At 39.8% G+C, this 17,564-nt stretch overlaps 1 protein-coding gene across 6 annotated transcripts in view; it reads left to right on the top strand.

Moving 5' to 3' along the window:
- The window catches only part of TBC1D5 (TBC1 domain family member 5), a 536,635-nt gene that overhangs the window by 476,046 nt on the left and 43,025 nt on the right, over nt 1–17,564 (top strand). For 5 of the 6 annotated variants that reach the window (XM_032860919.1, XM_032860922.1, XM_032860921.1 and 2 more), the window contains 2 exons: nt 2,872–2,937; nt 9,584–9,747. In XM_032860919.1, coding sequence (XP_032716810.1) covers nt 2,872–2,937; nt 9,584–9,747 — 230 coding nt within the window. The remainder of the gene's footprint in view (nt 1–2,871; nt 2,938–9,583; nt 9,748–17,564) is intronic. The other variant, XM_032860923.1, reaches the window with a different exon arrangement.

Below are 17,564 nucleotides of genomic sequence, written 5' to 3'. Positions count from 1 at the left end.
TGGATTTTATTCCCCAATGGCACGAAATAATGAGTATTATTCAATAATGAGTATATGTTTATTCTCCCATTACCTGGTGTTATCTGTCATTGCCTAGATGAAGTATTAGACTCTACATAGTTAGTTTCTATTAGAATATTCCGGTTGCCTTGCATAAGATTATCTCGTTTAAAACTACATTCTTTTCTTCTTAATGTAGAGTTATCACACATGATTTAAAGAAAAGAGGACATCAGATCATTAACACATTGTAAATGTATTTTAATGCCAGGAGACATGCCCACTTTCAGAATGGAAATGAATGTTATTTTATATATTTCTTAATTGTACTGTTTTATTGTTCTAACCAAATATGATTTCAGTATTGCTTTGATAACAAGCCATAGTCAGTAGTAATTCTAACTGATGGCAGGCAAATGAGTCAGAGAATCTCTTAATGCTGTAGCTTAAATTTTCTGAGGAACCAAGCCAAATGACTGTAGAAGTATAAAGTTGTATCTCTAAGGAAATGTCAAGTATTAATATCACAGTAAGTGAGAAAGGAAGTGCATGAGGATGGAACAATTGATGAAAACGAAGTCCCCAGTTGTAAGGAGACAGCAGAGCACTTAAGCAAAGTATTTGGAACATGAGTATCGCTAGGGCATTTTGTAACTGATCCCTGTGCTGAGAGAGAGTCTCCTTGTTTGGCAGCTCTTTTTATCTCTCTTTCTTCTCATGTCAATCATGAAAAGCTTGTCTACCTTCATCTCAAAGATAAATATTCCTGCTACTGCCCCTCCCTGCATAAAGGTGTGAATGAAACAGTAAAACACAGAGAGAGCAGTTGATGCCCGTAGAAGCCAGTGGAGGTCTCATTGACTCACCCGTGAAATGAACTGTAAGCACAGTCCTAAAGCCTTCTGACCGCTTGCTTCCACATCCTGAAGTGAGAGGTTGGGACTGCTCCCCGGGGGAGCCTCCCGGCTCCAAACAGCTATCAAGATGTATTTGTTAACTTCCTCTACAAGGAAAAGTACTTCTCCAGCATTGGTTCTTTACACTGGTGTTTCTCACAAGTATCCTGCTGTGCTGTGACAGTGACAAGTCTGCAGGTGTGTCCCCTGATCCCAGAGATGGTGAGCACAGTCTGCACCAGGAGGCTTGTGTTGGAATAAGGCTTCAAACTATCTCAGAACGGTCTTCTACTTGGTGCTTTTGAGGAGCGGGAACGAATTAGCCCTTTTAGGGTACTCTGCTGGAGAATTTGAAATTTGCTTTGAAAAATGGTTGTTTCTAAAAATGAAAATGCTTACAGTCTTCATAGGTTAGTTAACTCTTGATGATTTGTGCTTATGTAGGGGAACGGTTGTATAGAAAACCCAAAATTCACGTATATTTTGCTGGAAATGCAAACTACTTTGAATATGCATTGGGAGCAGGGTCGTGAAAGAAAGAAGAGGGAGCACAAATGTTCCTCCATAACTTTCTGGTGGTATTTAATATTAAAATGAGTTTTCAGCCTCTAATATATATACGCTAATAGGTGATCCAAAAGCAGCAGAGAAAAATGAGTAGCAAGCATAGAATTGAAAATCTCCTCAAATAGATAGAAAATAAACACTCCATTTATCAGTGAACAGAGAGTTAACTATGTTATGAAAATTCAGGACCTGATAAATTCTGCTAAAAGCTGCTTATTGCTGTTTCGAGTGTTTACCTATTTATAGATTTTATTTCAGTTACAGGAGATAAAGATAGATATATATATCTCAAAATGTATGTACTGTTAATTGATGGGGATGATATGATTACAACCCAGTAATTTCCAGATAAGCTGTCTGTGCTGTCAGTTACAATTGTAGTAAGTAGTCAAGGCACTGAGGGTATGTTACATAATTCAAAAATTGATTTTTTTACTGTTGTATAAAAGCTACAGGGGAAGAAAGTCTGTTAGTCCTACATTATCAAACATGGAAAATCCAGTGTCTTTTAAGAAGGCTTGGTTTTTAGTTCATTAACTTCAACATAGCTTAGGCCTTCAGATGCCGAGAGGCTGATACTGTTGACAGTGACTGTGCCTAGTGTTGAACTTGGTCATCCAGGGAGGATGTCAGAGAACCACAGAGTCTTCCTTCTCAATGGGAGTATACCTCAGGTTCTTCACAGAAGTACCTCTTGTGCTCGTTTTCCTTTCTTTCCTGTACTTTCTCCCCATTTCCTTTGAAGTCAAACACTTCTTTATTTTGAGCATTTCCCATAGGTCCAATTTGTGAATGAAATCTTGCCTATAATAAGTATATCAAGTTTAAAGGCTGTGCAGTTCACAGATTTATTTTTACATGTTGACATTTTAAGTACATGTGGTAACTTATGAAATCTTTTCAATACTTACTATGAAATTAGAGCTTGTTTAGGTATTTATCATATCACTGAAGAAATTGGATTCAAGTTTAGTTAAAAATAATTTCTGTTACAGGAGGAAATCAGCTTCAAAAGAATGCCTACTTCTTAATAAATGTATATAACTTACTTTTGGATTAAGAAATTTTTTTTAATTAAGAAAGTATTATATCACACTACTATTTCTAGCTTAATGAAATTTCAGCAAAATCTTTTGATCATTCAAGTTTTCCTCTGCTTTAGACTAGGGGCAATTTGTTGTTGTTGTTGTTGTTGTTTTTCTTGAACAAAAACATGCACAGAAGCTTTTCAGGGAACACTTTAAAAATTATTGCCTTTAAAAATACTTTATATTAATTTTTCTGAAATTGTATTTTGTTTTACTGTACTTTTAGTAACTAGATTGATATAAAAGTATTATGAAAAAAAGTAAAGTTTATTTTTTTTTCCTTTTTATGAAATCTAATTATTTTTTCTTATGAAATCCAGGCGATGTAGTTACAGGAAGCGATGCTCAGGTTTCTGTTCCTGTCCAGACTCTAACTGACCTCCAAGGTACAGTTACCATGGCAACATAGTATATCTCTTTGCCCTCAGTCTTATCATTGCCTACTCCAAAATTCCATTTTTCTTTTTGCCCACCCTCCATTCATACTGTTGATCAGTTCACTACCATTGTTCAGCCACTGAGTGGCACTGTTGTTCAGAACAAAAGTCCCCTCTCCTGTCATACCTTGGTGATGCCAAATCTGGCTGTGTGTGGGTTTTCTATGAAGTTTGCACCGGCCTTTTTTCTTGCAAAATATGGTCACTCTATATTTTGTGGTTATTTTAACACTATGCTTCATTTGGAAGGTCACAGTAAGGTGTTCTTTTTGTTGCATAGGTGCCTTGTGCAAGCATTTAACAGATCATTTCTGAGAGTAAATGACTTATATGATGTTGGATGCATATTTTTACATGTATTAGCCAGAAATACTGTGTTTTACCTGAAAGAATTATAACTCAACTTTGAAATAATTGTTTAAGTACAGGCTTTGTATCATAAATCTTATTAACAGAATCAAAATCCAGTGTGACAAATCTCTGTGTAGTAACTGGCAATGATTTAAAATAAAAAGAGCACATTTAAATATCATAGCCCTTTGTTCAAAATCTAGAAAAAGGGGTTTTTTTCAGGAATACAACATAACAGTAATTTACATTTAGCTCCTCCAGTGGAATATTTAAATGTGTAAATATTGAAATTATTGCATTAATCTTTTTATTAAATCATCTTTTAGATAAAATATGCTATAAAAAGGATTTCTGTATTAAGGGAAAGCCTAGACTAACTTTTAAGAATCTCCCATTCAGGGGTGCGTAGGTGGCTCAAGTCATGATCATGGGAGGTCCTGGCCCTGGGATCAAGCCCCACTTCAGGCTCCCTGCTCAGCAGGAAGTCTGCTTCTCCCACTCCCCTTGCCCCTCCCCCTGCTCAAACAAATTCAAAAATCTTAAAAAAAATAAATCTGAGCACCTCCCCCCCACCAGCTGGCAACTTTTTAACAAGTGTTTTGATATCCCAAAGTTAGTTTGCTAACTTTTTAAAGTTAGTTTACTGAAAAGTAGATCTTTTGCTGTGGAATCTCAATTTATACCTATGGAAAGAGAGTTAAAGGTTGTCCAACTTTTGTGTCTATGCTATTGCTCCGTCCATTTTTACCTACAGACCCACAGCAACAGTTTGCTTTTTGAATAGCATCCTAAAGAGGGGGGTTATATCATTTTGTTCAGATCGTTTGTGTCATAGAGGTAGAATCATCTTACTCATTTATTCAGCAAGTATTTGCTCAGTGCTTACTGTGTGCCAAGCTCTGTTCTCACTGTCTCTTGGCTTTCCCTATGGCTTTACCGGGTTGCTTGGGCATCAGCCTGTGCGTTAGATGACGCAGGCAAGCGGCCGCAGTCAGGAACCAGCTCTTTTTCTGGATACCCAGTTCAGAATTCCTCCTGCGTGCCGTGCTCTGACAGAGACTGTGTCAGCCTGGTAGGGGAGGCCCCAGCTGCTTTGTGAGATATGAAGCCCAAAGAAAAAGCTTTCAGTCTGTGATGACGATTGTGACAACAATGGTAAGAAAATGAGACAATGCCAACCCTGATTTGGAGAAGTCACCTTGTGTGTTCCTCAACACACTTCCTGCAGAGTGTCAAAAAGCAAGGGGAAGTAGAAGCCAACCAAAATAGTGGTAGCAACAAAAAACTTTCTAACAATCTAGGCTTAATAGGATCAGTAATAAGAGAAGTTGGAGAGCTTCGTCAGAGATACCATGCCTGTTATAGTCTCCTATATAATATTTTAAGAGTAGATACACCTACAAGGGAAATAAAACGATCATTTAGACTTTCCCAAGTATCTTTTTTCAAAGTAATGGAGTATATTCAAGAAATGAAGTAAATATTAACACTTCCAGTGATTCTTTGATTGTATGTTTCATGAGATTTTATATTTGTATCTTTGCCTTTAAACCATGATTGCGTGGGCTTTCTTATGTTTTTGAAGAAAAACACTGACTATAAAATGAATTCCCATAATTTAAGTCAATAAATAGTGTTTGCAAAACTTTTGGAAAGTTCCATTTTACATCTCTCAGTGCAGGTTGTATCAAAATATGTACCATGGGAGAATTTGTTTGTCAAGACTTAACTCAAAGAGCTTACTGAAAATTATTTTTGGAAATTGCCTAGCTACCCATAGAAACTTTTTTCAAGAGATATTTAGACCTCATTCCATTTTTCTTCAACTTGAGGTCACATGGGCCACAGCCTACCTGGCATAGCCCTTACCAGGGGAGGAGGGGGTGCAGCTTTCCCCACCATGGGCTCTGGAGTTGGGTCTGGGTTTGAATTCTGCCTCTGTCACTGCCTTCCTGGATGACTTAGGGAAGTTACACACCCTCTTATCTGGGAAGAAAAAAAAAAGAGCAGCTGGTTCAGGGCAAATCATTAGAAGTTTCCACAGCCCCTGTCCCCCCATAAGGACTCAAAAGTGCTCTCTGCTCGGGTAGTGGTGATAAGGGTGGCACTAGTAGGTGTTTGTTGTTGATGTTGTTGTTTTCCAACTACCTCTGGTTTTCAGAATCAAATAATGAAACAGTCAACTCAACACCCCTGTCTTTCCTTTTCTTAATCATTACTCCTGATATCCTATAACCACATGTTTGCATGTGGGCACATCCAGCAGTGCTTAGACTAGACTGTGGTCAACTAGAGCAGGTCTGCTGCAGGGGCTCCAGGTGCAACCTGCTTCCGCTCACTGTCCTGTGACACTACAATGTGTGTTTTTAATGTGTAAACATCAGTCGTCTTGCTGTCTGTCATTCAAGTCTGTGAGGTAACAAAATGTCACCAGATAGGAGCCAGACGTATCTCATTCCCTCCTGGGTCCCTTGAGTAAAGTCAAGGTGATCCCCTTTCCGTGGCCACAGCAGTGGGCTTCCCAGGTCTTTCCCTTTTGGCTCTTCTGAGCTATGCCCTCCCACCAAAGACCCCCAGGCTTCCTAGCCATGTGAACATTTTGCCATTGGGTGTCCCGTGTCCAGTTCCTCCGGCTGGTCTCCAGTTTACAGGGGTTCTGCCTGTCCATGTAGGAATACCACCTCCCCTCCCAGTGCCAGCACTTACTTCCCCTGGAGTTTCATGAGAGCAAAATCACAAAAACATGATGGTGCTCAAGAAATATTTTCTCCATTTCCCCCTTTTGTCCCTCCCAGCCGTTCTGTAGTGAGGGCTCTTCATGAGGCCTGGGACGCTCATTCAGTCAGCTTGGGCTCTTGACAAGGACCTCCACTGACACATAGCACTTAGGACACAAAACTTTCATTGGATGTTTCAGAGAGGAAAAGAAGACGCAAGATTTAATATACCTAGACACATCCATACTGAGTCCAAATGGCACCTCTGTGCACTTCAGAAAAAGCTCCCGCTTCCATGCAGGGGCAGCTCATGCCAGGACACGCATCTTCACAGGCGGAACCCTAGAGCAGGTCCTGGACGCCTGCCATCCTGCTAGGCAGTCTCGTGTGTGTGGCCTGTTTGGTCATCATGTGCTTAGAGCTGGTTCACTGAAGTCTGTGGGAGGAGCAGCCAACATAAGAATGGTCCTAAGAGGGAGGAGGACCAGCAAATCTGCAACCCGCAGTACCGCATGTTAGATGCCCTGCTCTAGATTTGGGAGTCACCGCTGTGCTACTCACGGTTTATGTGTGCCTCATTATCTGAAGTGCTCAGCCACACTGAGCCTTTCATGCCTGTTACCCACTCGGGGTACAAGGCCTGTAAGAAGTAGACGTCTCACTTACAGATGAGAACCGTAGCTGATGGAGGCTCAGTGAATTGTTCAGGGCCCCAGGGCTAGGTAGCCACTGGGCTTAGACTCAAGCTTAGGTGTATCAGACCCAGCAGGTACCAGTTTGAGGAATTCTGCCTTGTAAACAGCCTTAGGTTCAGCCCTTATAATCTCTTGTGTGGGCAGGTACAGGAGATTACCTTACTCAACCAAGCTCCTGTAATTCTCGTGCTTCTTTCCTCCTTCAAATCTGTAGTGACTCCCATCATCTGCTGATAAACCTGAGAACAAAGTGCAGTCATTGAGCTCCCTGGCCCTCTTTAGAGCCTCCTCTTCCCTCTCGCCCTTCTCTCCCTAGGGCTGGATGACCAAGAGGGAAAATAAACTCGCATGTAGGGTACCAGCAACTTCTAGAAAGGATTTATTTGATTCTTCTTGCCCCAGAAAACCAGTGAAATAATTATCAAATGAAAAAGAAGCACTCGGGGACCCTGGGTGGCTCAGTGGGTTAAAGCCTCTGCCTTTTGCTCAGGTCATGATCTCAGGGTCCTGGGATCAAGCCCTGTATCAGGCTCTACACTCAGCAGGGAGCCTGCTTCCTCCTCTCTCTGCCTGCCTTTCTGCCTACTTGTGATCTCTGACTGTCAAATAAATAAATAAAATCTTTAAAAAAAAAAAAAAGGAAGCACTCTGTGGGACACTAGTATTGGTGTCATTTTCAATTATATATGGATGGCAGGAAGCTCCAACGGGTTTGGTCAGGCTCTGCCAGAGCTAGATGCTCCCAGTAGTATTTACCAGTTGCCTTGATAAATACTGTGTTCTCTGCCAAAAATGACCCTTCCTGAGCCACTGCCTCCACCCCCACTCCTACCACCACCACCTGCTCTTCAGGCTTTAAGATGGCACGCATACCTCTCATGGCCTGAGACGGGCCAGAGGCTCCCTCTTCTGTGCTTCCAGAGTCCCGTTGTTTACACCCGTGTTTGCTTTTATTACCTGGGATTGCAGGCTCGTTAGTGTGCATACCAGTCTGTATTTCCCTTGCACTGCTATTTTTAGGAGCCCTTAAGAGCTCCTGTTGCAGTCATCCCTCATCCTTAGTGCTCAGCAGAGTTTCTATAGGCATTTCATAAGCTCCATCTGCATGGGGCTTGTCCCCTGGTGTTTGGTTATGAGTGACAGAATATGTGCGTGCCGGTGGTGGCCTAAGAATTTGGTCTTTATTTAGTATATTTAAAAATGCCTGCAATCTAAAATAATTCTCAATAATTGTCATGAGTCAGGATTTCTGAGAAATAAACTGTGAGACAAAGATTTATGGGCAGGAAGCTTTGGGGGAGGGGGCCGTGTGTGCCGTCCAGGTCAGCATCTGGGGAGTGAAAGGAGCAGTGTCGAGCTGAGGGAGGAGTTGAGCTGCTTTGCAAAGCTGGAACTTCTGGGGCTGGGCTGGCCCTTTGGAGTCACCCATCTTGAGGCAAGAAGGCCAGCCTTTATCCTCTTCCCCCAACCAGTCACTAGATTGGAGCTAATCCCCTGGGGAAGGGATAAGACCTTAGAGAGAGCAACCCTCTTTAGCTAAGGGCTGTTTCCAAAGAGAAATTCCTAAGAACCATCATTAGCCAACACTCCCAGTGGCTGGGAGAAGAAATGCCTTGGCCCTGAGGGGGGAACTTGGGCAGGGCACCACAGCAATATATTGAAGAACATGCCTCTGACAATAGGCTTTCCGTTTTAATGCAACAAAGAAATGATTAATGTTATTCCTATTGGTTAAAAACTTTAAAAGGTTTATAGAGAGCTTCAGAACCACTGCACAGCTTCCAGGCTACAAGCTTATTAAGAATACTGACTGCTCACCTCAGGAGCTGTCCAGGGGAGGCCTGGGCCATGGACTGTCTCATCCATTTGCCCAGTGTGCCATACCAGTGTTGTCCCCTTCTGTGTGTAGAAGGCATGGAAAGGCAGGAAAGTCTGATAGTCCTTTCTTCTGTCTCAAAGCAAGACGCCTCCTGGTGCCTAGGCTTTTCCTTCAGATGTCCAGATGGAAGACCCCCTCATTTCCTTGGGGGACATGTTCTGGTGACTCCATTTTCTTAAGGTCTCAATGTTTGGGGTTCCCAAAGAGAACAAAAATGTTAGTAAACTAGTTCTGTAATTGAGGGGGGAAAATGTATTTGGAGCAGGGATTTTCTGTAAGATGTAGGCCAATCAAAACCTTTCCAATACTACCTCTAATTTGGGACTTGATAATTCAGAGATAGATTCTGATAGGAGCTGAACTTAGTGTTATCTCTGAAAAGGTCATTTGCTAAAGCAAACTAACAGATGATGGGGTCACAGATGCACCCACTCTGATGTAAGAATCAGCCTAGAGAGAGGCCCTGTGACCCAGCACCTTGTCCCATTTTTCAGATGCTTCTCCCATAGCTGGAGGGGAGCCATGTATCTGTTGCACAGTTAGTGAAAAGGAAAGACGCTCTTTCAAAAAACTGCTGAAGGATTTAGATTTTTAATATTAATGGTATAAAGTACAATATAATAATTTCTGATTTCTGTCCCTAAGGATGATTCCTTTAGTGAGGGGAAATCCATCTCTCTAACCTGCGATGGCTAAAAATTAGAACTTTTCGATTTTCTGTATGTGACTATGGTAGCGTAAATTACATGTGGAAAAGTATAGCGGTACTTCATGTTTTTAAAAACTGGCAGCTCTTCTGATACATAAAAATGCATGCATTTTAATAACTCCACAGTGTCCTTGACAGTGTGAACAAAGAAGTATAATAATTGATCCTTTATTAAAGACAGTGACTAATGTAACTTAGTGAAAAAGTCTAGTGTTTCATTATTGCCTCTTAATTTTTCCTACAGGACAAAGTTCTAAAACCATCAGTTCATCCCCAAGCACGGAAAGTTTGCCTGGAGGAAGAGAATTCACTGGCTCCCCACCTTCATCTGCTACTAAAAAGGATTCCTTTTTTAGCAACATCTCGCGTTCCCGCTCACACAGCAAAACTATGGGCAGAAAAGAATCTGTAAGTATTTAAGGACACTTTTTCTTTTATCCTTCATCTTCCTCTAGAGTACTGCATTTGTTAAAACCTCTTTAGTACTGAGTTTTATAAAGGTCTTAACGTGTCAATGAATTAAAACAATTTCATCAAAATATTTTACTTTTATTATTATAAGTTAATAATAGTTTAAGGCCAGTCTGCATCGCACTGGGATAAAAAAGCAGCATCAGTTTAAAATGAGTTGAATTCCAGATCTCCATCCTTTCTTCCTCTGCAAATGCTTTTTTGTCAAACTTGTGTTTTTTTTCTAAATTGTAGCAAGTAACATTATACCAAATAATAGATTAAGACCTATATAAAACAAACCACAGTGTTTTTTCAGTTTTATTTTACTTCTTGAAAAGTAATTTTTTTACCATTTGCTTTAAAAAGTTTTATGCAAATTACTTTTAAATGGTGGTAAACTGATAGCTGCTTTCTAAGGTCCTCCATAAGGAGGGCACTTGTGAGGAGCACGGAGTGATGAATGGAAGTGCTGAATCACGGTATCACACCTGAAACTTAACACAACACTGTGTGCTAATCGTACCGGAATTAAAACAGAAGAAAAAAAAAAGCAAGAGGATTCCATTTCCCACTCTGGTAGAAGACTGGAGGTTGACTCCTCTGGAAAGTATAAAACAGAATGTCTCTGTACTGAGCGAGGTCAGGCACATTTGAGTACGCTGTACCAGAAGAGGAATGATGAATACATTTAAATACTGAATCTGAGATCCCCAGGCTTAACCCCACTTGCTTCCCAGAATACCATTACGTCTGTCCCTTCAGGGAAGAAATGAAAAGAGTTTTTCCTAGATAAAAGTTATAAATATTTAAAAACACAAAATGTGCTGACATTAGGTGTTCTCCAGGGAAACAGCCAGTTCACGTTAGAGTAAACCTACCCTGCACAACTCTGTCCACACACGGAACTTTCTCTTAGCTTTTAGTTCACACTGCTTTACATGAGTAAGACAGCCAGGGATCACCAGATACTTGAAGAGAGCATCTGTTAGTTAAAGCCCGCCAAAAGCAAATAGAAAAAAACTAACTGGGAGAAAACAGTTTATATAGGGGAAGAAAGGTTCAGGGGAAAAAAAAAGAAAACATTTATTCAGAGAACAACAACAAAAGCTATTAGAAATTAAAATATGATATCTGGAATGTAAAGCTTAGTAGAAGAGTTGGAATTGATAAAATTGAGGAACTGTCCCCAAGAAAACAAAATACAAGGCAGAAATGGAAAGTAATGGAGACAAATAGAAGAAAATTAGAGAACCATCCTAAGACGCTCAAAACCTGAAAAGTAGACGTTCCAGAAAGAGAGAACAGAGAAAATGAAAGAAAGGACATAATCAAAAATACAATTAATTAAATGTTCCACTAATGAAAGTCCTGAGTTTTCAGATTGAAAAAGTCCTAGAAAGTCCTACACAAGTAGAAATAAACCCACACCCAGATACATCACTATGAAAGGTAGGAACTCTGAGAGCAAAGAGATATCCTCCAAATTTGTAGAGTTGAGGGAAAAGAAAGATTTTCATCAAAGGATCAGGAATTAAAATAGCTAAAAATCGCTCATAGGAACACCAGAAGCAAGGCAGTGAGGAATACCTTTAAAGTTCTTTTTTTTTTTTTTTAAGATTTTATTTGTTTGACAGAGAGAAACCACAAGTAGGCAGAGGGTGGGGGGGAAGCAGGCTCCCCGCTGAGCAGAGAGCCTGATGCGGGACTCAGTCCCATGACCCTGAGATCATGACCTGAGCCGAAGGCAGAGGCTTAACCCACTGAGCCACCCAGGTGCCCCTAAAGTTCTAAGAGAAAATTACTTACGTCTTTGATTCACTACCTGGTCAAATAATTAAGTGTGAGATTAGAATTAAGCCACTTTCAGATATTCAGGATTCAAAAATGTTTTTCCCATGCCCCCATTCTCAGAATCCACTGGAGGATGTGGTCTACGAAAATAAGGACATACACTAAGGATGGGCAATACCTGAGAACAAGGAAATAGAGTATCCAGAGCAAGACAAAAAGATTCTCCAGAATGATAATATGGGGAGATTCCAAAACTAAATAGAGCACAGCTGTTTAGCAGGTCTAGAGAGCAGCAGGCCAGCCCAAGTTGGAGCAAGGCAGAAGGTTCTAGAAAGTTTTCTCCAAAAAGATGCTATTTGGAGAACAAGTAATATATTTGAACAAGTTAAGAGATTTAAACTAGGGGTGAGTTTGGGTTTGAATTAATGATAACTTTATAGAATCTAAGCCATTGAAACACAGGATAGTTTATAACTCCAAAGAAAAAACAGAGTATCAGAGAAGGGAAGAAAGATTATGATAAGCCTTATAACTGAGCCCTGACTAGAATTTACATAGACATTATAATGAAAGCCTATTAACTGTTAATCTAATCAAAATCATGGTCGGGTGGGGGGCATCATGGTGAGGATGACTCAGGTAGCTGAGCATCCAGCTCTTGGTTTCCGCTCAGGCCATGATCTCTTGGTCGTAGGATCGAGCCCCTTGCCAGGCTCGGCACTCAGCAGAGAGTCTGTTTCAGATTCTCTGTCTCTCAAATAAATGAATAAATAAAATCTCTTTTAAAAAAAATCATGATAAAATTATTTGGAGAAGGTTGGGTGTGGGAACTGTGTGTTTGCATGGGGAAGGGGGTGAGCGGGTGGTAGTGGCCAATAAACCTAAACCTTTATCTTCCACAGTGAAAATTAAGTGTAGTTGTCTCTAGAAGAAGTAAAGAGGGAGCACTATAAGCTAGAGATAGTGAGATGAAAAAAAAAATGCGTGAAAGTATTAAAAGTGGTTCCTTCTGGAGAGCAGGAAGTAGAGGGCGGGGCTGTGTGAAGTGTTTTTCATAACAGGCCTTATAGAACCATTTGACTCTTCAAAGGGCTATATATATAACATAGATTAAAAATAATAACTAAAAATCACAACAAAAACAGAATGTAATAAATTAGAAGAGATGTCTGCCTGTACAAAGAATATGTCTAGGAAAAACCAGAGTAAGGAATAACAAATGAAAAAGGCATATGGAGACCTGTTTCATTTGCATTCTATCATGTTTTGGCGGCATATGGATTAGTCTACAACACCAATTAATTACTTTTCTTTATGGTGATAACTGTAACTTAAAACTGAGAAGTCAGGCGAAAATAGAAATAAAATAGAAACAGAGTTAAGTCGAACTCTCTATGTAGACCTGTTATATACCAAGAAATGGAATTAAAATTATTAAATTATTATTAAAATTATTATTCAAAATTTAATATATTCTCTAACTGTGGGAAGTAAGTAGGCAGAAATTTTCAAGAGAAAGTCCTTGGTTTTTCAATAGGTCATCTGATGATTTTATGAAATAACATGGTCCGTGTTCTTTGCTAGGTAATCCCAGTTCTCCCCCATTCTAAGGCACTTGGTACAGTTGCACCTCCTTATCTCCCATGAGCTGTCAGAGCCACTGGACTAGTTCTATCCAGTGATTGTAAGGGCAAGTGATGTGTATGTATTACCACTACGAGATCTTCCTCACCTCTCCCTTTCTCTCTGCCAACGCATGGTAGACAACGAAGTATGAGTGAAAAATAGCCTGTATTGATTTATGCTGAGATTGTTGCTTAGCACAGCCTAATGGTACACAGCTGGAAAATGTTCAGCTGGGAACCATTCTCCCATGGGAGCCACAGACTACCATTGCCACTGCCACCTCGGTCACACCGGAGTCCATGACTGGGCCCCTATCATCCCTGGGCCTGTCTTGCTTTCATTTTCAGCCCAGTTTGCTGTGATACAGGGACATTCCATGTCTTCAAAAAAAGTTCAAGATTGTTTTTCATTAACCATGATCATCAGTTTCTCACATAAGCAAGTACCAGAAATTGAAGCAAAGATACCTCTTGTTTTGGATCCCCAGGGCCTTAAATTTTATGTACCTTGCGGATTTCAAGATTCCATTGATCTTTTAAAGTGGCCCAAGATCAAGAAGGTGTTAACGTCAGTTAGCAAAGGTTAAAATAGCAGTGGAAAATAGACATGAAAACAAAACAATCTGGTAGCAGCTGTCAACCTAAGTGTGGCAAAGTCTGCTTACAAGTGTGGTTCTAATCATTGAGAAATGATTTTCAAAATCACTGTGTGTGACATATTTTGGACAAGCATCATATTTTAGGTCATAAACTTGTTTCCTCTCAATATCATCTTTTTTTTGTATCATAGAAAGCCTTTCTATAATCCGCAGACTGCCTCCTTTAGATGAAGATATATCATATTTCTTCCTATCAATGCCCCTGCTTTGGCCATATATTAGAATACAAAACTCAGCTAAGTCTTTAAAGAGGTAACACATTAAGCTTTGTGCCATACGTTTATGAAAGATGTCACTCTACTTCCTCTCCGAAATGTGAGCAAACTAGTGGGAAGTTTTAAAAATTGACCTTTACTTCACTGTCTGTAGTAGTGTTGTTTTGAGGGTTAGTATTTATCCACGAAGTTTTCCCTCTGCTTTGTTTCCCAAAAGAGCCATTAGGGCCCACCTAATTCAAACCCTGGTTTCCGTCAAGTGCTCATTTTTTAGTCTTGAAAACAAAATTGAGAATTTTGATACTTTTAATTTTTCATATTTTATTTTTCATGATAATGTAGATGACATCCAACACTTAGTTTTCTAGAAATCTATTTTAGTTGGTCATTCATCTGACTGTTAAGTAATTTTTTTACTTGTTTTAGCACTCTTAGTCATGTTCTACAATTGTTGCCAAATCATTTTCCAAGAATATCTTTGCTAGCATTCAAGAATAGGAAAAATACTGAACATAAGAAAAGTTCTAAAATTGATTTGTATGTAGGTTCTAATATTTAAGCACATCAACCAAGTAAAACTTTTTTAAAGTTCCTGATGAACTGTAAGACGTTTGGCCATGCTTTGTGATAATTACATACCAGTCTCCAAAGATCTTAAGTTATCCATGGTTCAGAATCCTCTTTAAACCACAGGAATCAGAAATTGTCCGATCTAGAAATCCTTGCATGGAACAAGATGTGTAATGAACTATGCACCCCCTGCAGGCTCCCAGTGCACTAAGGGCGCTCATCATCTGTCTTTGTGACCCCTGCATGCACCCATCATTGCCTTTGGGTAGTTTGAACATATGCCATGGTCATACTAATATAATTATTTTTATAATATGCATTCTTTATGACAGCAAAATTACAAAAAGTGTCAGATGTATGAAAACAATTTAAAAGCTGACTCATAGTTACTTCTGGAAATATAGAAAACCTGAACATTAGCAAATTACTTCTGGTTATGTTCTAGGAATTGAAAGTTAAGACATATCTGTATAAAAAAATAAGTGAGAGTAGTCCCAGTGAGGGTGCTTATGGTAAAATTGACAGAGAGGTAAACCCATTGAAAGTTACATAATAATTAAACTAAATAATAATATAACTCATCAGTGTGAGAGACATTATATGGCTTAATGCCAGCGAAGCAGTAGAGATCATAATTAACATGGATTCAGAAGGTAGACAATCGTGGGTTTTCGTATTTTGTTTTTTGTTTTATCTAGACAGGCTTCATGTGAGAGATCAGACTTGCACCACAAACATATTTCTTTTTTCATTAAATACAACCATTGTTTTCCCTTACGAAAAATCCAGCAACTGTCTAAGACAGATAGTGGTGGTGGATACTGAGTAGGCAGTCAACAATGTCTGTTGTGGGTGTTTTCTTCTCCCTCATAGCCTCTGGCAGAATGTAAAGTGGTTGGGATTATAGCAATTTGCTTGTGGTAAAAATAAAAGAAATCATTATCTCAAATGAGGAAATTTGTTGCTTGTTGTTTCAAATAACAAGAGTCCTGAGATAGACTGGTCCTGCTCTAGAATTGGATGCTTCAGCTGTTCACTGACATCACCAAGTTTTCATTCTGCCATCCTCAGTGTTTTGGCTTTGTCCTCATCTCATACCCATCATGTTCTCTAGAGGGCTGCCACAGAGGCAGGTATATATCCTGTCATCCCCCCAACCCTTTCCCTCCCATACACACACATCTTCTAGAAAAGTCTTTATTCAGAAGCTCCCCAGCAGGCTTTCCTTCTCCCTCCCATCTCATTGGTTGGCCAGAATGAAATCCCACGCCCATTCCAAAATCAATCTCTGATCAGAGGAAACTTTAGAGAGAAGTCTGTGACCTTGTAGAAAGGTGGTGGAAGGGTGTACCTAGACAGCTAGATGAATCATCCCTTAAGTATTAATTGCCAAAATGATTTCCCTAATCCTTCCCTGAAGCATTTGCCTTTGAAAAGAGCCAGTTCTGTTGTCAGTGATATTTCATTGGTGAATTTTTAGGCAGCTTGAGTTAGACTGGTGGTTGGAAGAGAGAAATTGAGCAGTGGCATTCCCAGGCGGCCAGAATTTTCCTAGTTACCTGATTTCCTTTTTCGTCAGTGATACATACTTCCTAAGAACACATATTATGTGGAAAGTATTCATTATAATGTATTTCCTGTGACATCTGAGTAGAATTGAAAACTGTCATCTCTAGAGTATATCTAGTTATAGAATTTTTTTTCCCAATTAGTAAATATATATTTATAATCTCTCACTGTTTAATCAATAACACTAATGCTAGCTGGATTAAAATATAGTCCCATTTAAAACAACCTTCCCATTTAATACAGTTTATTAACATGAATAGGTATAAAATAGACACCAGCAGTTTTACTAGCTTCTTATGAATTAAAATCTAAGGCCAAGGGGGGAGGGGGGGTTGAGAAAGGGGGGGTGGGGTTATGGACATTGGGTAGGGTATGTGCTATGGTGAGTGCTGTGAAGTGTGTAAACCTGGAGATTCACAGACCTGTACCCCTGGGGAAAAAAAATATATATATGTTTATAAAAAATAAAATTAAAAAAAAATCTAAGGCAAAAATGAGCTCAGATATTTGAAGCACCACATTTGGTTACCCATTAGGTCTTATATGAACCTTGTTCACAATCTCTCTGCACGTGCACCAGCTCAGGATCAGGGAAGGTGGACCATATATCTTTGTAGGAGCATTCCTTCCTCCTATCTCCATCTTTTTGCCTTACCCAAAACATGTAATTCCATTATGAAGAAATGTGAGCATCAAAAAGAGAATCATAAAGAGCTCTCTGCTGTCAGCAGCTTACAGGATGACAGTTTCAATTTAACTTAGTAAACAGATTTTATAACCAATTTTTAATATCTTTATGCTTCAGTAAATTTCTTTTTAACCAAAATAGCTGAGGAGCCCATGAAAGCAGAACCATAGCAAGTGGAGTGCTGAACCTTGACTGTAATGCCCTTTTTAGGACAGTGAGCTGGTGCCCTTCAGGAACAAATGAGACACCTATTCCCCTCGTGCTGGGCCTTCTTCCCCATCATTTGTCTTCATCTTCATCATCTCCATGAAATGCGACATTGCCAGCCTGTACCCATGCTGAACACTGTCTAGGAGGCATAAATAATAGTTGGGGGAGAGCTCAAGTGAAACAGAAATATTTAGAATCCCTGGCCAGAAATTCCTGTGGGTCTGAATCATGCTTAATTAAACATGTCATTAATAGCATTTGCTTCCTTCCAATGACCTTTCTTGAAATTTGACATTTATGTAGCCTTTCAATGCCACATTGCCTTGGGGACAGTCATTTGGGTCCTGAAGTATACATGTGTATGGCAGGGAATGAGATGGGGTTTTGGATTGTTTCTGCAGCTGGTCAGCTAAGGCCAGAGGCCAAACTGTGGGGATGGCTAGGT

Source organism: Lontra canadensis, unplaced genomic scaffold (assembly GCF_010015895.1).
Source record: "Lontra canadensis isolate GAN:19392208 unplaced genomic scaffold, GSC_riverotter_1.0 scaffold20, whole genome shotgun sequence".
In the NCBI taxonomy this organism is placed as follows: domain Eukaryota; kingdom Metazoa; phylum Chordata; class Mammalia; order Carnivora; family Mustelidae; genus Lontra; species Lontra canadensis.
This window is presented reverse-complemented; position numbering and strand designations above follow the sequence as displayed.